The following is a 14102-nucleotide window of genomic DNA, read 5'->3' as shown; positions in this document are numbered from 1 at the left end:
CCCACTTTACGCCTTTTCCCTCGTTTTTCAGGAATGGGTTGGAGAACGCTGCCTGAAGTCTCTGTCTGAGGACAGCAGTGCCCTCCAAGACCCGGTGCTGGTGAACATTCAAGCCCAGCGACTGCTGCAGCTTATTTGCTATCCTCACCGCCAGCTGGACAGTGATGACGGTGACAACCCACAGAGGCAGCGTATCAAACGCATCCTCCAGGTAGAGAAAAAAAAAGTTCACATGATGCATGAAACTTTGTTTGCCGTTTAGAACGAGCGTGTTAACTGTAACAGCTTTAATGTGTCTGAAATCATTTGTTATCAAGTTGTTGCTTGAGTGTGATTGGTGGAGTGTTGCTGCCCTCTCCTGGCTAAGTGAGGGTTTTAGGACAGGAGTGTCAAACTCATTTCATTTAATGGGCCACCAGAAAAAATCGGATCAGTAAAGAAAAACATGCCCCTGTTTTAAAATACAGACACACAGTGAACTGTTTGTTTACATAATGAATTATGAACGGCCTTAGTTGCGTAAAGTATCACAGGCTGTTTTTAATATTCACATTATGTCCCTTTACATGTGGTTTAAAACAAAAGCAGAAAATCTAACATGTTTAGGACATGGTTTAACACAGGACTAATGCCTCAACTATCCATAACCTGTTCATGACAGGTTGTTAATTTCTACCACAAGAAGAGAATTTAACAGTAAGCTTTCCCTGATGCAGAATATGGACCAGTGGACGATGAGACAGTCATCTCTGGAGCTGCAGCTGATGATCAAACAGAGCACCAACAATGTAAGTGTCATCTGTTTGTTTTGGTTTTTTTTAAAAAAAACAACATAATCGTGGGATTTCTGTTATCAGACATATCAGATTATTTCTTATCTGTTTTCCTTTAGGAACTCTACTCTCTCTTGGAGAACATAGCCAAGGCCACTATAGAGGTGTTCCAGAAATCAGCTGAGATGAACTCCAGTAACCCCTCAGGGAACGGGGCAGCAGCCCAAGGAGGCTCTGCATCTAATAACAACAGTACCACAAGCAAAATGAAGCCTATTTTAAGGTGCGTCTCTCCTCGGGTCTTGTTAAAATTTGTTTGTTTTTTTTGTTGTGTCTGGACATTTATAAGGAAAAAATCATAGCCATTGCATTTGGGTTTGAATACAGCGATGCTGACGTGTAATATTTCTTATCTGCAGCTCATCAGAGCGATCGGGTGTTTGGCTGGTGGCTCCGTTGATAGCCAAGCTGCCCACGTCAGTCCAGGGCCATGTGCTAAAGGCGGCAGGAGAGGAGCTGGAGAAAGGGCAGCACCTTGGCTCTTCTTCACGTAAGGAGAGGGACAGGCAGAAACAGAAAAGGTATGTGGCAAACTAACATTTCTTTGTCGTTAAACCAGTTAGATTTCTTTGATCTGGAATCTCAGAAAGAAATGTTTGGCAGGAAGGACATTTTTCATTTTGTAGCACTTACACATGTTATGAAATCTCCAAAAACTCAGTCTGCCCACTTCTGGACAATGATTCCTTTTTCATCAAGTGAAATTTGTTTTCCTTTCACAGTATGTCTCTGCTGAGCCAGCAGCCGTTCCTGTCTTTGGTCTTGACCTGCTTAAAAGGGCAGGATGAACAGAGGGAGGGTCTCCTCACCTCCCTTTACAGCCAAGTGCAGCAGATTGTCACCAACTGGAGAGAAGACCAGTACCAAGATGACTGCAAGGCAAAGCAAATGATGCATGAGGCACTGAAGCTACGACTGAATCTTGTAAGCGTTTTTAAAGAAGAGACAGCTGGTTTAAAAGAAAGAAAGAATTGCATGAATTAAATCAAATTACAAAGAAGGCAAAAAAAATCCACATTGTTTTATAATCTTTGTGGGGAGAAGTACCTAACATTCACACTAGGGCTGGGTATCGTCACTGATTTCTAGAATCGATTCGTTTCTGATGCACAAAGTCCCGAATCGATTTGATCTTCGATTCGATGCGATTTGAATCGTGGAAATTTTGCCTCAGACAGTCAGAAATATTACAATTCAGATCATGCATCAGTACATTTCCATATTTTTATATCTATAAAACGAACGCTGACACTTGCAAGACTTGATCAAAGGTGTATAAGCGTCACAGCAGATGCCTTTGTGTCAAAGTAGCTGAGGATAAAACAAAAACGTGGAGGTGATTCTCCTGGGATTTTATGAAAATATTCTGCAGTCAATCAAAAACGAAAGAAAACCATTAATCAACATATGAACATTACCTGATGCTGCTGAAGTGAAGCAGAGCAAAGTTACAGAGGTTTTATTACAGACACAGCTGAGCGTTTTGCAATTTTGCATAATTTTAAAAAGTTTACATTTGTTCAGTATTGAACGGCAGAAATGAGGCTTTCGTTTCAGAAGTAAAAGGGAAAAAAACAGCGTCCGACAGCGCTGTAAACAACGGTAGACTTGTGCGTAACAAGCAAGCGAATAATGCAGAAAACGGGTTTTTAGACAGGAAACTGTTCTTGAAGTACAGAGAGAGAGAGAGAGCTGTGCATGAAGTGTGATTTTTATCCTGGTGGAAGCAAAGCAGCAAAACTAAGAGTGAAATCACGACGATGTTTATGTGAAGCGTAGTTTGGATCTTCTTTTGCTGTATTTTGCTGTAAACAGTATTGTTTGGAGAGAGATAAAACCTTCAGCTTCATAATCACCGCAAAAAGGGCGTGAACACAAAGCGCGACCGATCGGAATCAGCGAGCTGTCGGCTTTCAGCCCCGACCGTGTCCGTGCCGTCGGGTGAGAAAGTCACATCTCACTGATTCTGATGCGTCGGCGCTTTGTGTTTATGTCTTTGTGCAGAGTCCGTGTTCCTGCTCTCATTGACTGTTTTAGCTGTTTGGTGGTTGTAGAAATTTTGTGAGGTTTAGCCTGAGATTCTGGCATTTCGGCCAAAAAAATTTCTATTAAAAAAATCGATTCAGAATTTTAATGAATCGATATCACGTTATCCAAACTAGAATAAATCAAAAAGCAAAACCCACCCCTAATTCACACCCTTGCAAAGTCATTGAGAGCAACTAGCATTCGGTATCTGAAATCTTTGGCATGCAATCCACTGGAGCAGCCAGGGATCGAACCAACAACCTTTTGATTATCTACGTCTGTAGCCACAGCCACCCGTCCAATCATAGGATGCATCCTTCAGTTTATTATGAGGAAACAGAGATGTTGTGTATCAGTGCTACTTTGTATCTCTACATCATTTGCATTAAATTGGTGGACACTAGCACACAAGTTTCACATTTGAAACTATGATGTATTGTTTTAGAGAAGATGGTGCTGAACAAAAATGTGATTTTTGGCTTTACATTTGAGTGGGTGTAAAATGGATTTTGCTGATGTTTTTAGCAGAGCATAAATTTGTTTTTCAGCTCTGAAACATTTATATTTGAAGTTAAAGTAATTAAAAAAAAATGTCCAAATTTTAAAAGAGTGAAATTTTGACCGGCTGCTATGTGCTGTGAGGGCACATAGTTGGTTGCAGGGTAAAATTTTGCATGGCTTCATTTAATATATGGATTATGAAGCAGTCATGTGGAAACAAATCAAATCTTAGTAGATTTGGTTTGTTGAAAGCTGGAATGACCCAGCGTTTATCGTGGAAAAAAGCTGAGACCAATAAAAGAAATGCAAGCAAGAACATCTTTCATGTGAGCACTATTTAAAATCACCTGTTTTTCTTCTTCTCCCATCAGGTCGGTGGCATGTTTGATACAGTGCAGCGCAGCACGCAACAGACCACGGAGTGGGCGGTACTACTCCTTGACATCATCAGCAGTGGCACAGTGGACATGCAGTCCAATAAGTAAGTGTTTGCTTCAAAGTAACTTCTATTGAAATATTGGCACATTATTTCTTGAATTGGACACCATGAGCTGGATTCTCCAGCTGCTAGCACTTGACCTGCATTTTTAACAGTTACAGTCGTATTTTGCTTTGCAAGAAACTGTGGAGTACCATCTAATGTCACTCGTGAATCTTTGAATAAACAGTCTAATAAACTATAGTTTGAAAATCTTGAGTGTTACTACTGGGCACTGACTTTATCTAACTGACTAACTCTGCTTCTGTCCAACAGCGAGCTCTTCACAACAGTGCTGGACATGTTGAGTGTGCTGATTAATGGCACACTGGCTGCTGACATGTCCAGCATCTCTCAGGGCAGCATGGAGGAAAACAAGAGAGCCTACATGAACCTGGTTAAGAAGCTCAGGGTAGGATGAGCACAGTTTCCTCACTTATGCAAGATTTTGTTACTGTGTATAATACTTTCCATGTGTGATGTTATGTAATGCTCAACTGTGGTCCTTATTATGAAGGATAAAAAAAGTCACTCTCTGAATAAGTATTGCATGAAATATATTAACCATGTCATTTAATTTTCCATTTAATTGTATTAACTTGTTAAACTGTTTTTAAATGCACGTATTTATTCCTTTTTAAACTTGTATTTACTGCTAAATGATCAGTAATATTAAATTACTATTACATGATTATTAAATTACTTAATACAATTAGTAAATAAATACCAAAATAAATAAATTCAGTGTCAAAAGAAAAATGTTAATGCATGATCTGCTTTAGAAGTTACTGCGTATGTAACAGCGACTTCCTGCTTTCCTTATAAGTAGTAAAGGTGTATTAAGTAGCGAACTCGCCAGATTAAAGGGTGAGCGCCGTCTATAAAAATAACCACTTGAGTTCAAGTTAAAAATGAGACTGACCACATTGTTCAGAGTGACAAAAGTGAAACAATTGCTTTTTCACCTTAAGTGCAAAAGGCTTGTTTACTTTGAAGACTAAAGGTCATGGTTAATTCTAGCTGTAACTATCTTGGTTATTGATCATTTTGCATGTGAAGGCAGCCAAAGTAATGGCTTTGCTCATGTAGACATTAAATGAGAAGAACTGCATTTTGCCCATGTAAAGTTAAGTTTTATTAACACTCACTCCATCTGTTTTGTGTCCACAGAAAGAACTTGGAGATCGGCAGTCAGAAAGTTTGGAAAAGGTTCGCCAGCTTCTGCCGCTGCCCAAGCAAACCCGCGATGTCATAACCTGTGAACCTCAGGGTTCGCTGATAGACACTAAGGGCAACAAGATAGCTGGCTTTGAGAAGGAGGTAAACACTTTCTTTTTATTTGTCAATATACATCCTGTACATTAGGCTTAAAAAATTAGATGTACACAGTTTTTATATTTTGAAAGAGGGGTAGAGAAGTATGTTGAAGACAACTAAAGATGCAAATACTGCAGCTTGTAAAGATAAATACAAGTTAAGGTCACAGGAAAACCAGATAAATCTGCAACGAACTGATGCTAACTTGATGATTTTGAATTTAGCAAGAGTTTAGTAAGTTTAATTTGTCTCTGATCTATCAGGGTCTTCAAGTATCTACTAAACAAAAGATTTCTCCGTGGGATGTTTTTGAGGGTCTGAAACACTCCGCCCCTCTCTCCTGGGGCTGGTTTGGTACAGTACGTGTGGACCGTAAGGTGACTAAATTTGAGGAGCAGCAGCGATTCCTCCTTTATCACACCCACCTGAAGCCCAAACCACGTAGCTATTACCTGGAGCCTCTTCCCCTACCCCCTGAAGAGGAGGAACCCCTGACACCTGTCTCACAGGAACCAGAGAAGATGATAGAGGTGGTGAAGACGGAGAAGAATGTAGCCACTGTGCCACCAGAGTCCAACAAAAAGTCCAAGTCCAAGAAAAAGAAAACTCCTTCTAACAAAACAGAGGTCTGTTATCCTGCCAATTGATGTTTTTGCTATTAAATATGAGAGATCATTATATTTGAAACATTGATTTCCAAACTTAAATAAATACTTTATCCTCTGTGACTAGGACTATAACCGAACACCAGGTCCTGCATATACAAGTATGGCACCAGAGTTGATGCAGAACCCCACATATCCCAGGACCATGCCCTATAATCCACAGAACGTGTACACACAGAGCCAGCCTCTACCTCCAGGTCAGATTACAGGTCAGATAGTAACTGCAGGATACTCTCATCATTATGACTTATGCTGCTGTAGCACCCAAGAGGAATTGCCACAGCTGGAACATCTGGGATTGAGACTTGTGTTTTATTTGTTTCTCCACAGGAGGTCCAGGTTTAGATGTTCCATACAGACAACCAAACCGCAGCCAAATTAGCAAAATGATGCCCGCTCGGCCTAGTTATCCAGGCATGATGCCAGGCATGCCGGGAAGCATGCCTGGCATCATGGGACCAGACAAACAGTACCAAATGACCTTTAAGCCCCATGCTACCATGTCACAAGGCCCGAATCTGCGACACCAACTACAGGTCAGACTGGTGAGTCTGTACCTCTGACATGTCAAGCAATACTTACTCCTTGAGAATAGTTGTGCCACCTTGGCACTATTTAGTAAACTTAAACAGACGTAGTTTGTGTTTAACTGCTGCTTAAATTCTGATCCTTGATTGTTTTTGTAGTAGAGAAAAATGAGTAATTCAATTTTTGTGTTTTCAGCATCAAAATCCAAATGCATTAGGGCAGATTAGACAAATGCCACCAAACCAACAATATACTTCAATGCAATCCCAGGTAAGTGGTGTTTTTTTTTTTTGTTTTTTTTTGTCACATTTAACACAAGGTTGTATCAAACATGATACCACAGACCGTTTTTGAAATCTGTCCTATATTTTGCCTGTGGTCTTTCCTGGTTTTGTCTGCAGTTGTCTCCTCCTTGCTTGGCTTGAATTATCAACATTGTTTTTATTTGTGCTATACCACAGGGCTATACCACATACGGATCACACATGGGAATGCAGCAGCATCCATCTCAAAGTGGTAGTATAGTACCTCATTCCTATGGCAACCAAAATTTCCCAGGCGCACATCCTGGAGCCAACCCTGCTGTAGTGGAACCTCTAAGGCAACAGAGGTCAAGTGGGTATCTTCTCCAGCAGGCCCCACAGCCCACAGGCTACCCACAGAGTATGCAGAACACACAGAGGTCAGTATTATGTTGCAAGTAAATCTGCTAGTTTGATAATTATTAGCACTTAGAAGTCTTTGTGTCTTTTTGTCCTTGTTATGCTTGCTGTATTGTTGCATATGCTAATTTTTCTTATTGGCTTGTACATATCAGGTTTCCCCACCAGCAACTCCAGCAGAATCCTATCATGCCATCCCATCTCGGGCAAATGGGACAAGGTGTCCATCCAGGCTTGTCCAGGCCCAATCAGATATTAACAGAACAGCAGCAACAATTAGTGCAGCAGCAGCAGTACCTCAGACAACATGCAGCGATGAGGGTATGTCACTTATATGAAGTTAGTCACATCTTGGCCATGGCTTGGGTTTTCTTAAAACAGAAAAAAAGTTGCCTGATGCAGCCTTAAGAACTAAAAACAGGTTGATGGAAGGCTGTGCTTAAAAGGCATGGCCTGTAAAAGCAGAGAAAGTTCCTCTTCTAGCATAGATTAAAGTTCTAACAGCACATCACTACTGTGTTAGAAGTGTAGTGGTATTGAATAACGTTAACTTTACTTTTAAACACATCACAGCTAAATGTTTCCTCCTATGCTGAATAAAAGTTGTTCCCAACAAAATTAGTCTTATCTCAGATTGATAGGATTGGTTCCCTAGCTTTGTCTTCTACCATATTAGGGGGGAAACACCATTTGGACATGTTAACTTGTTTAAATCTGCATCTTTTGAGATTAAATCCAGTATGCAAGAGGCCCTTGCTGTTCTTTCAGCTGTTGTGGTGCATTATTGAAATTTACAAGCTTTTTCTGTGTTATGTTTCCCCAACCAAAGCAGGCACAACAACATCAACAGCAGCAGCAGCAGCAGCAGCAGCAGCAGCAACAGCAGCAGCAACAGCAGCAGCAGCAGGTCCAACCACAGCAGGTTCCTCCTCAACAGCAGGTTCCACAGCAGCAACAGCCACAGGTGACGGCTGTGCCTCCACCGGGCCAGGCACAGAACCAGGGCCTGAGCATGCAGCCGCTGCCACCGCAGCAACCCATGGTAGGAGTCCAGGTGATTTTAGTGGCTTTTAGTACTCCAGGCATTCGCAGGATTTATTCATTACGACTGGACAGGTGGCAGGTGCTGGGAAGTTTTCGTGGAAACGTCATCTGTATTTAAATATGTTTTGGATGTGGCGAGATAAACTAAAGGATTAAGACTTGTTGTTATGCTGCTAAATAATTATTTAAAGTCTGTGTTCAGTTATCACAAAAAATAATTCACAAGAGGGATAAAAAAAGGTGCCGTTTGCATCAAAGAGTAGCTCCAATGTTGTTGGGTCTTTTTTCTCTTCCATTAATTCTGATGTTTTTCTTCCATTTTTTTTTTTTAGAAAGTGCAATAAGGAAATGGTCTTGCATAATAAAACAAAAACAATTACAGATAGGGACACGTCCACCCCCCATGAAATTTAAAGTTTTTGTAAACATTTTCCCAAGTACTTTTTCAACAGAGCAAGGCATTTCTAATGTACTATTTCTAAACATAATAGTTTAGTAATTTAGTTTAATATTTAGTAATAATAGTTTAGAAAGCTTAAATTAGTGATTTGAACACAATGACAGAAATTAATCCAGGAAAAATACAAGTCAATATAATTAACTGCCTGAAAAACGGACCTTTTTATTGAGCAATAGCACAAATGACTGACATGTAATGACATGTTTTAGCTTAGTAATGATCAAAACATGTAAAATCAAGTTAAAACCAATCTACCAAGTTACACTCAGTGTAACAACTTCTGCAAGGGTTGAAGAAAAGAAAAAAGGTGACGGTGAGACAGCGGAGGCTCGAAGCGAGGAGGAGGTTTAAACCGTGTCTGCCGTCTATCGTGATGGGAAATGTGCGATCGTTGGCAATTAAAATCGACGAGCTCTCAGCACTGGTACGGAGTCAGAGGGAATACCGAGAGTGTAGCCTGATGTGTTTCACCGAATCATGGCTGCACCAGGACATTCCCGATGAGAATGCTTCCGTGGAAGGCTTCCACACTGTTCGGGCGGACAGGGACAGCATCGCTAGCGGTAAGCGTAAAGGAGGTGGGCTTGCTGTTTTAGTTAACAACCGGTGGTGTAACCCTGCCAACATAACAATCAAAGAAAGGATTTGTTGCCCGGACACTGAACTGTGTGCTGTTGGACTCAGGCCGTATTATTTACCCAGGGAATTCTCTCACGTCATCTTGGTGGCTGTTTATGTTCCCCCCTCTGCTAACCCCACAGCTGCATGTGACACTATCCACTCTGCCATAGCTCGGCTACAGACTCAGCACCCGAGTGCCTTTATTGTGATCTCGGGTGACTTCAACCATGTATCACTGGACAATACACTACCAACATTCAGACAATATGTGGACTGTCCCACCAGGGGAGAGAAAACTTTAGACTTACTGTATGCTAACGTCAAGGATGCATACAGCTCCTCCTCCCTCCCCCCACTTGGTAGGTCAGATCATAACCTGATTCACCTCACCCCCCGCTATGTGCCAATTGTGAGGAGGGAACCTGTGACCACCAGGACTGTTAGGAGGTGGTCAGAGGAGGCAATAGCAGAACTACAGGGCTGTTTCGAGGTGACCGACTGGGAAACACTCTGTGAGCCTCACGCCGAGGACATCAATGGGCTTACTGAGTGTATCACAGACTACATAACTTTCTGCACCGACTCCATTGTTCCAGCTCAGACTGTTCATTGTTACCCAAATAACAAGCCGTGGGTGACTAAGGACATCAAAGCCCTCCTCAACAACAAGAAGAGGGCTTTCAGAGGGGGCAACAAAGAGGAGGTGAGGAAGGTCCAGGTGTTACTAAAGGACAAGATCAGAGAGGCTAAGGACAATTACAGGAGGAAGCTGGAGTGGAAACTCCAGCAGAACAGCATGAGAGAGGTGTGGAGGGGCATGAAGACCATCACTGGATTCAGGCCAACCAACAGCAGGGGAGCTGAGGGAGGTGAGAATAGAGCCGACGAGTTGAATCTGTTTTTCAATAGATTCGACACCACAGTGTCTGCTCCCACCCCCACAACCTCACCTGCAGTCAGCCTGGAATCCAGAGCCACACCACTGTGCCAGCCTCTCTCTTCACATGTTGCCTCCTGTGAGATTCCTGACACCCCTCCCCCACCCATCACCTTCACTCAATACCAGGTTGAGATGCAAATGAGGAGACTTCACTCAGGCAAGTCTGCTGGACCAGACGGAGTGAGTCCCCTTGTCCTCAAGGCCTGTGCCCCCCAGCTGTGTGGAGTCTTTCATAAACTGTTTATGCTGAGTCTGAGTCTGCAGAGGGTCCCGGTGATGTGGAAGACATCATGCCTCGTCCCTGTACCAAAGACGCCTCGTCCCAGTGGCCCCCAGGATTACAGGCCCGTGGCACTGACCTCCCACATCATGAAGACCCTGGAAAGGCTCATCCTGGACCAGCTGCGACCCATAGTAAGACCACATCTGGATCCCCTTCAGTTCGCTTATCAGCCTCGTCTCGGAACTGAGGACGCCATCATCTACCTGCTCAATCGTGTCTACACCCATCTGGACCAGCCGGCGAGCACTGTGAGGGTCATGTTTTTTGACTTTTCCAGTGCTTTCAACACCATCAGGCCGACCCTCCTGGGTGATAAGTTAGCAGCGATGCAGGTGGATGCTTCTCTGGTGTCCTGGATTGTTGATTACCTGACAGGAAGACCACAATATGTACGTCTCCCACAGTGTGTGTCTGACAAGGTGATTAGCAACACAGGGGCACCACAGGGGACTGTCCTCTCCCCCTTCCTCTTCACCCTCTACACCACAGACTTCAGCCACTGCACAGAGACCTGCCATCTTCAGAAGTTTTCTGATGACTCTGCGGTGGTTGGATGCATCAGCAGGGATGATGAGACAGAGTACCGGGCTGTGGTCGACTCCTTTGTCACGTGGTGTGAGCAGAATCATCTGCAGCTCAACGTGGCAAAGACCAAGGAACTGATCGTGGACTTCAGGAAGACCAGGAAACACTTGACCCCTGTTTCAATCCAGGGGGTCAGTGTTGACATTGTGGAGGACTATAAATACCTTGGAGTACACATTGACAATAAACTGGACTGGGCTAAAAACACCACAGCACTTTACAGGAAGGGCCAGAGTCGTCTCTATTTTTTGAGGCGACTGAGGTCCTTCAACGTCTGCCAGAAAATGCTGAGGATTTTCTATGAGTCTGTTGTGGCCAGTGCGATCCTCTATGCTGTTGCATGCTGGGGGAGCAGGCTGAGGGTCGCAGATGCCAACAGACTTAATAAACTGATCCGTAAGGCCAGCAATGTTGTGGGGATGGAGCTGGACTCCCTCAAGGTGGTGTCGGAGAGGCGGATGCTGTCCAAGATAAAGACAATGTTGGATAACACCTCCCACCCACTCCATGACATGTTGGTCAGTCACAGGAGCTCGTTCAGTGAGAGACTGAGATTACCGAAAAGCACCACTGAACGACACAGGAAATCATTCCTGCCTGTGGCCATCTCCCTGTACAACGCATCCACTTAACACACTGTTTGCTGCTACAACTACACATGTTTCTTTTCCAAATATTTATTTATAAGTGACTTATGTATGTATGTATGTATATATATGTATATATTGTACTATTCTTAGTTAGCGTATTGTCTGTCTTGTCTTAATGTTGGTTTAAAATGGAGCACTGTAACAAAAAATAATTTCCCCCAGGGATCAATAAAGTATTCTGATTCTGATTCTGATTCTGATTTAGCCTCACTGAAGATAAATGCCAAGAATAAGAGTAATCATTTTAGACTTGAGAAAAAGACTTGTTGACACTCACAAATAGGCCTGTTCGATATAACAATATATATCGGATGACGATATAAAAACATCTGTCCTTTCATTTTACGCTATCGTTTGTTTCGTGGTGTCGCAAAATAAACTGTTTACAACAATATTTTTTCATGGTTTTGATGGTCACTGTAGTGGCTATATTCATTTGTTAAAGTTCTCTCTTTCTCTTATATTTAATAAAACCACACTACGGACGGACAAGCGACTGTTTTTATGTGTTGTCGTTAGCAACAACGACAGTAACACCATCACGTGTCCGCTTGTTTATGTTCCACATAAACCTTTCACAATAAAGCTCAAGATCCTGTTGAGACTTTTCAAAATAAACTGAATCACGTGAAAGAGCAGATTATTTACGGATGAGAAGTAAAAAAGAGCCGTCAGGTGCTAAAAAATAAACCTTAGACTCAAAGGTCAGAACAGGCTTCTCCCCGCAGCACGCCGTGTAATAAATACTCATAAAGAAAACGGCGGCCGTTACAACTTATGTCTAAAAATGTATCGTTTCATGCATCGGTTAAAACTCCAGCTACACGACGCGCAGCTGGAAACACTTCACGCAAGTCGAGCTGCCCGAGATTCACATAAATTACAGAAAATGTTACATTTTTGTGATTTATATCGTTATCGGACGATAGAATTCTTATATCGGGATATGAGATTTTGGTCATATTGCACAGCCCTACTCACAAAGCAGGAAATGGCTATACAAAGTTATCACTGCATTTCCAAGTGCCAAGAACTGGAGTGAAAAGTATCATCAGGAAATTCTAAGAGAGCCACACAGCACAGAAGGCGGCTGGCAGAGGTAGGAAGCGAAATGTTTCTGGAGAGAAAACCGATGAGAGATGTGTTTAAAGACCCCAGAACAACTGCCAAGACACTAGTGAATTTGTTAGCCAACTCGACAGTCACTAGGATCCTGCACTGAAAAACTCCACTTCTGCAGAAGAGACACTTTAAAGCCAGACTGAAGTGTGCTAAGGACAACCTGGAGAGGGACCATGCATACTGGAAGTGCATCCTTTGGTCAGATGAGATGAAACTAGAGCCAGCAGCAAAACCGGGTCTGGGTCATCACTTTGTCTTACAGGATGATAGCAATCCAAAACATACGTCATTCCTGGTGAAGAACTCACTACCGAAGACCAGCGTGAACATTATCGAGTGGCCGATCAGTTTGTGATCATTTACCAGCCCACTTGAGCATTCAGGCACCCCAAATATTCAGTTGCTGCTAAATGGCTGCTTTTTAAATAAATCAAGGTTAAAGGAGAGAGACTGGCCAGTTTTACTAAGGTTTCTGTGGACTATTGTCATCTTGCATTAACCCTGGGTTAGTAGGGCTGCTCTGACTTCCAAGTTGGAAATCCAGCTTGAGTTTATTTAAAATGAGTTAATTTGGATAAAGGTGCAAAAATAGTTTTAAGTACCCTCTCTCTCTTTTAGTTCCCACGACAGGGAATGCAGCAGACTCAGCAGCAACAGCAGACCGCAGCGCTGGTCAGACAGCTGCAACAGCAACTATCAAGTAAGTCAGAAACCTCTTCAGTGGCATCTTCTCACATTTCTAATGCGTGTTCATTGTTCCACATTTGTAAACCTTTCCCCTCTGTTTTCCAGGTACACAACCATCACAGGGCACCAACTCTTATTACTGATAATGTTTGTTCATAGTGGTGGGCAGAGTGGAGGCCCTGCTCTGTGGATTGGGGGAATACATGTGTCCTGTCCCATGAAGGTAGTTAGGAGGGATGACTTGAAGGCACAAAGGACCACCAAACAGATTAACGAAATCCAATATTGACCACAATCAGAGATGATCTTGTGTCACTTGTGTAATTATAGAATATCAATGGAGTGATCCTTATCTGAAGTAAACACGTAATGCTTAATGATGGAGCCTATGTAAAGAAAAAAATTACCACAAATTATAAGAATAATGCAATTTTTTTTTTCAATTTGTACAATTTTTCTCAGTTTCGTGTATTTCTCATTAAAAATCATGTCAGTTTTTAATGTCTGGTACTTGTGTTAGCTGCCTCTTTTAAAACCGGGTAGTGAAAGTTTTTATCTTTCGCTGCTCTTTTTCAAGCTCTGGGAGAAGGAAAATGACAACGAGTGCATAAAATGTATCAAACTGATGTAAATACCACCGTAAATGACTGTTTTGTAAAAGTGTTCCAATAATGAGAAAATAAAACGGTGTTCTTATT

General features: G+C 42.4%; 1 protein-coding gene across 7 annotated transcripts in view; it reads left to right on the top strand.

Moving 5' to 3' along the window:
• Positions 1 to 14065, top strand: part of med12 (mediator complex subunit 12) — a 40049-nt gene extending 25984 nt beyond the window's left edge. Inside the window, exons 27-43 of one of the 7 annotated variants that reach the window (XM_080900700.1) lie at positions 32 to 211; positions 717 to 788; positions 893 to 1056; positions 1193 to 1354; positions 1556 to 1757; positions 3734 to 3843; positions 4117 to 4252; positions 5011 to 5160; positions 5421 to 5783; positions 5890 to 6031; positions 6153 to 6367; positions 6546 to 6620; positions 6812 to 7032; positions 7168 to 7333; positions 7845 to 8066; positions 13336 to 13417; positions 13510 to 14065. In XM_080900700.1, coding sequence (XP_080756826.1) covers positions 32 to 211; positions 717 to 788; positions 893 to 1056; positions 1193 to 1354; positions 1556 to 1757; positions 3734 to 3843; positions 4117 to 4252; positions 5011 to 5160; positions 5421 to 5783; positions 5890 to 6031; positions 6153 to 6367; positions 6546 to 6620; positions 6812 to 7032; positions 7168 to 7333; positions 7845 to 8066; positions 13336 to 13417; positions 13510 to 13547 — 2700 coding nt within the window. In that variant the 3' untranslated portion in view covers positions 13548 to 14065. Of the gene's footprint in view, positions 1 to 31; positions 212 to 716; positions 789 to 892; positions 1057 to 1192; positions 1355 to 1555; positions 1758 to 3733; positions 3844 to 4116; positions 4253 to 5010; positions 5161 to 5420; positions 5784 to 5889; positions 6032 to 6152; positions 6368 to 6545; positions 6621 to 6811; positions 7033 to 7167; positions 7334 to 7841; positions 8067 to 13335; positions 13418 to 13509 lie in introns of all 7 variants that reach the window. The other 6 variants (XM_080900701.1, XM_080900703.1, XM_080900704.1 and 3 more) reach the window with 6 other exon arrangements.
• The last annotated feature ends 37 nt before the right edge of the window (positions 14066 to 14102 follow it).

The sequence above is a fragment of the Rhamphochromis sp. 'chilingali' genome (assembly GCF_963969265.1).
Source record: "Rhamphochromis sp. 'chilingali' genome assembly, chromosome: 13".
Lineage (NCBI taxonomy): Eukaryota > Metazoa > Chordata > Actinopteri > Cichliformes > Cichlidae > Rhamphochromis > Rhamphochromis sp. 'chilingali'.
The sequence above is the reverse complement of the archived record's forward strand: the minus strand, read 5'-3'. Positions and strand labels throughout refer to the sequence as shown.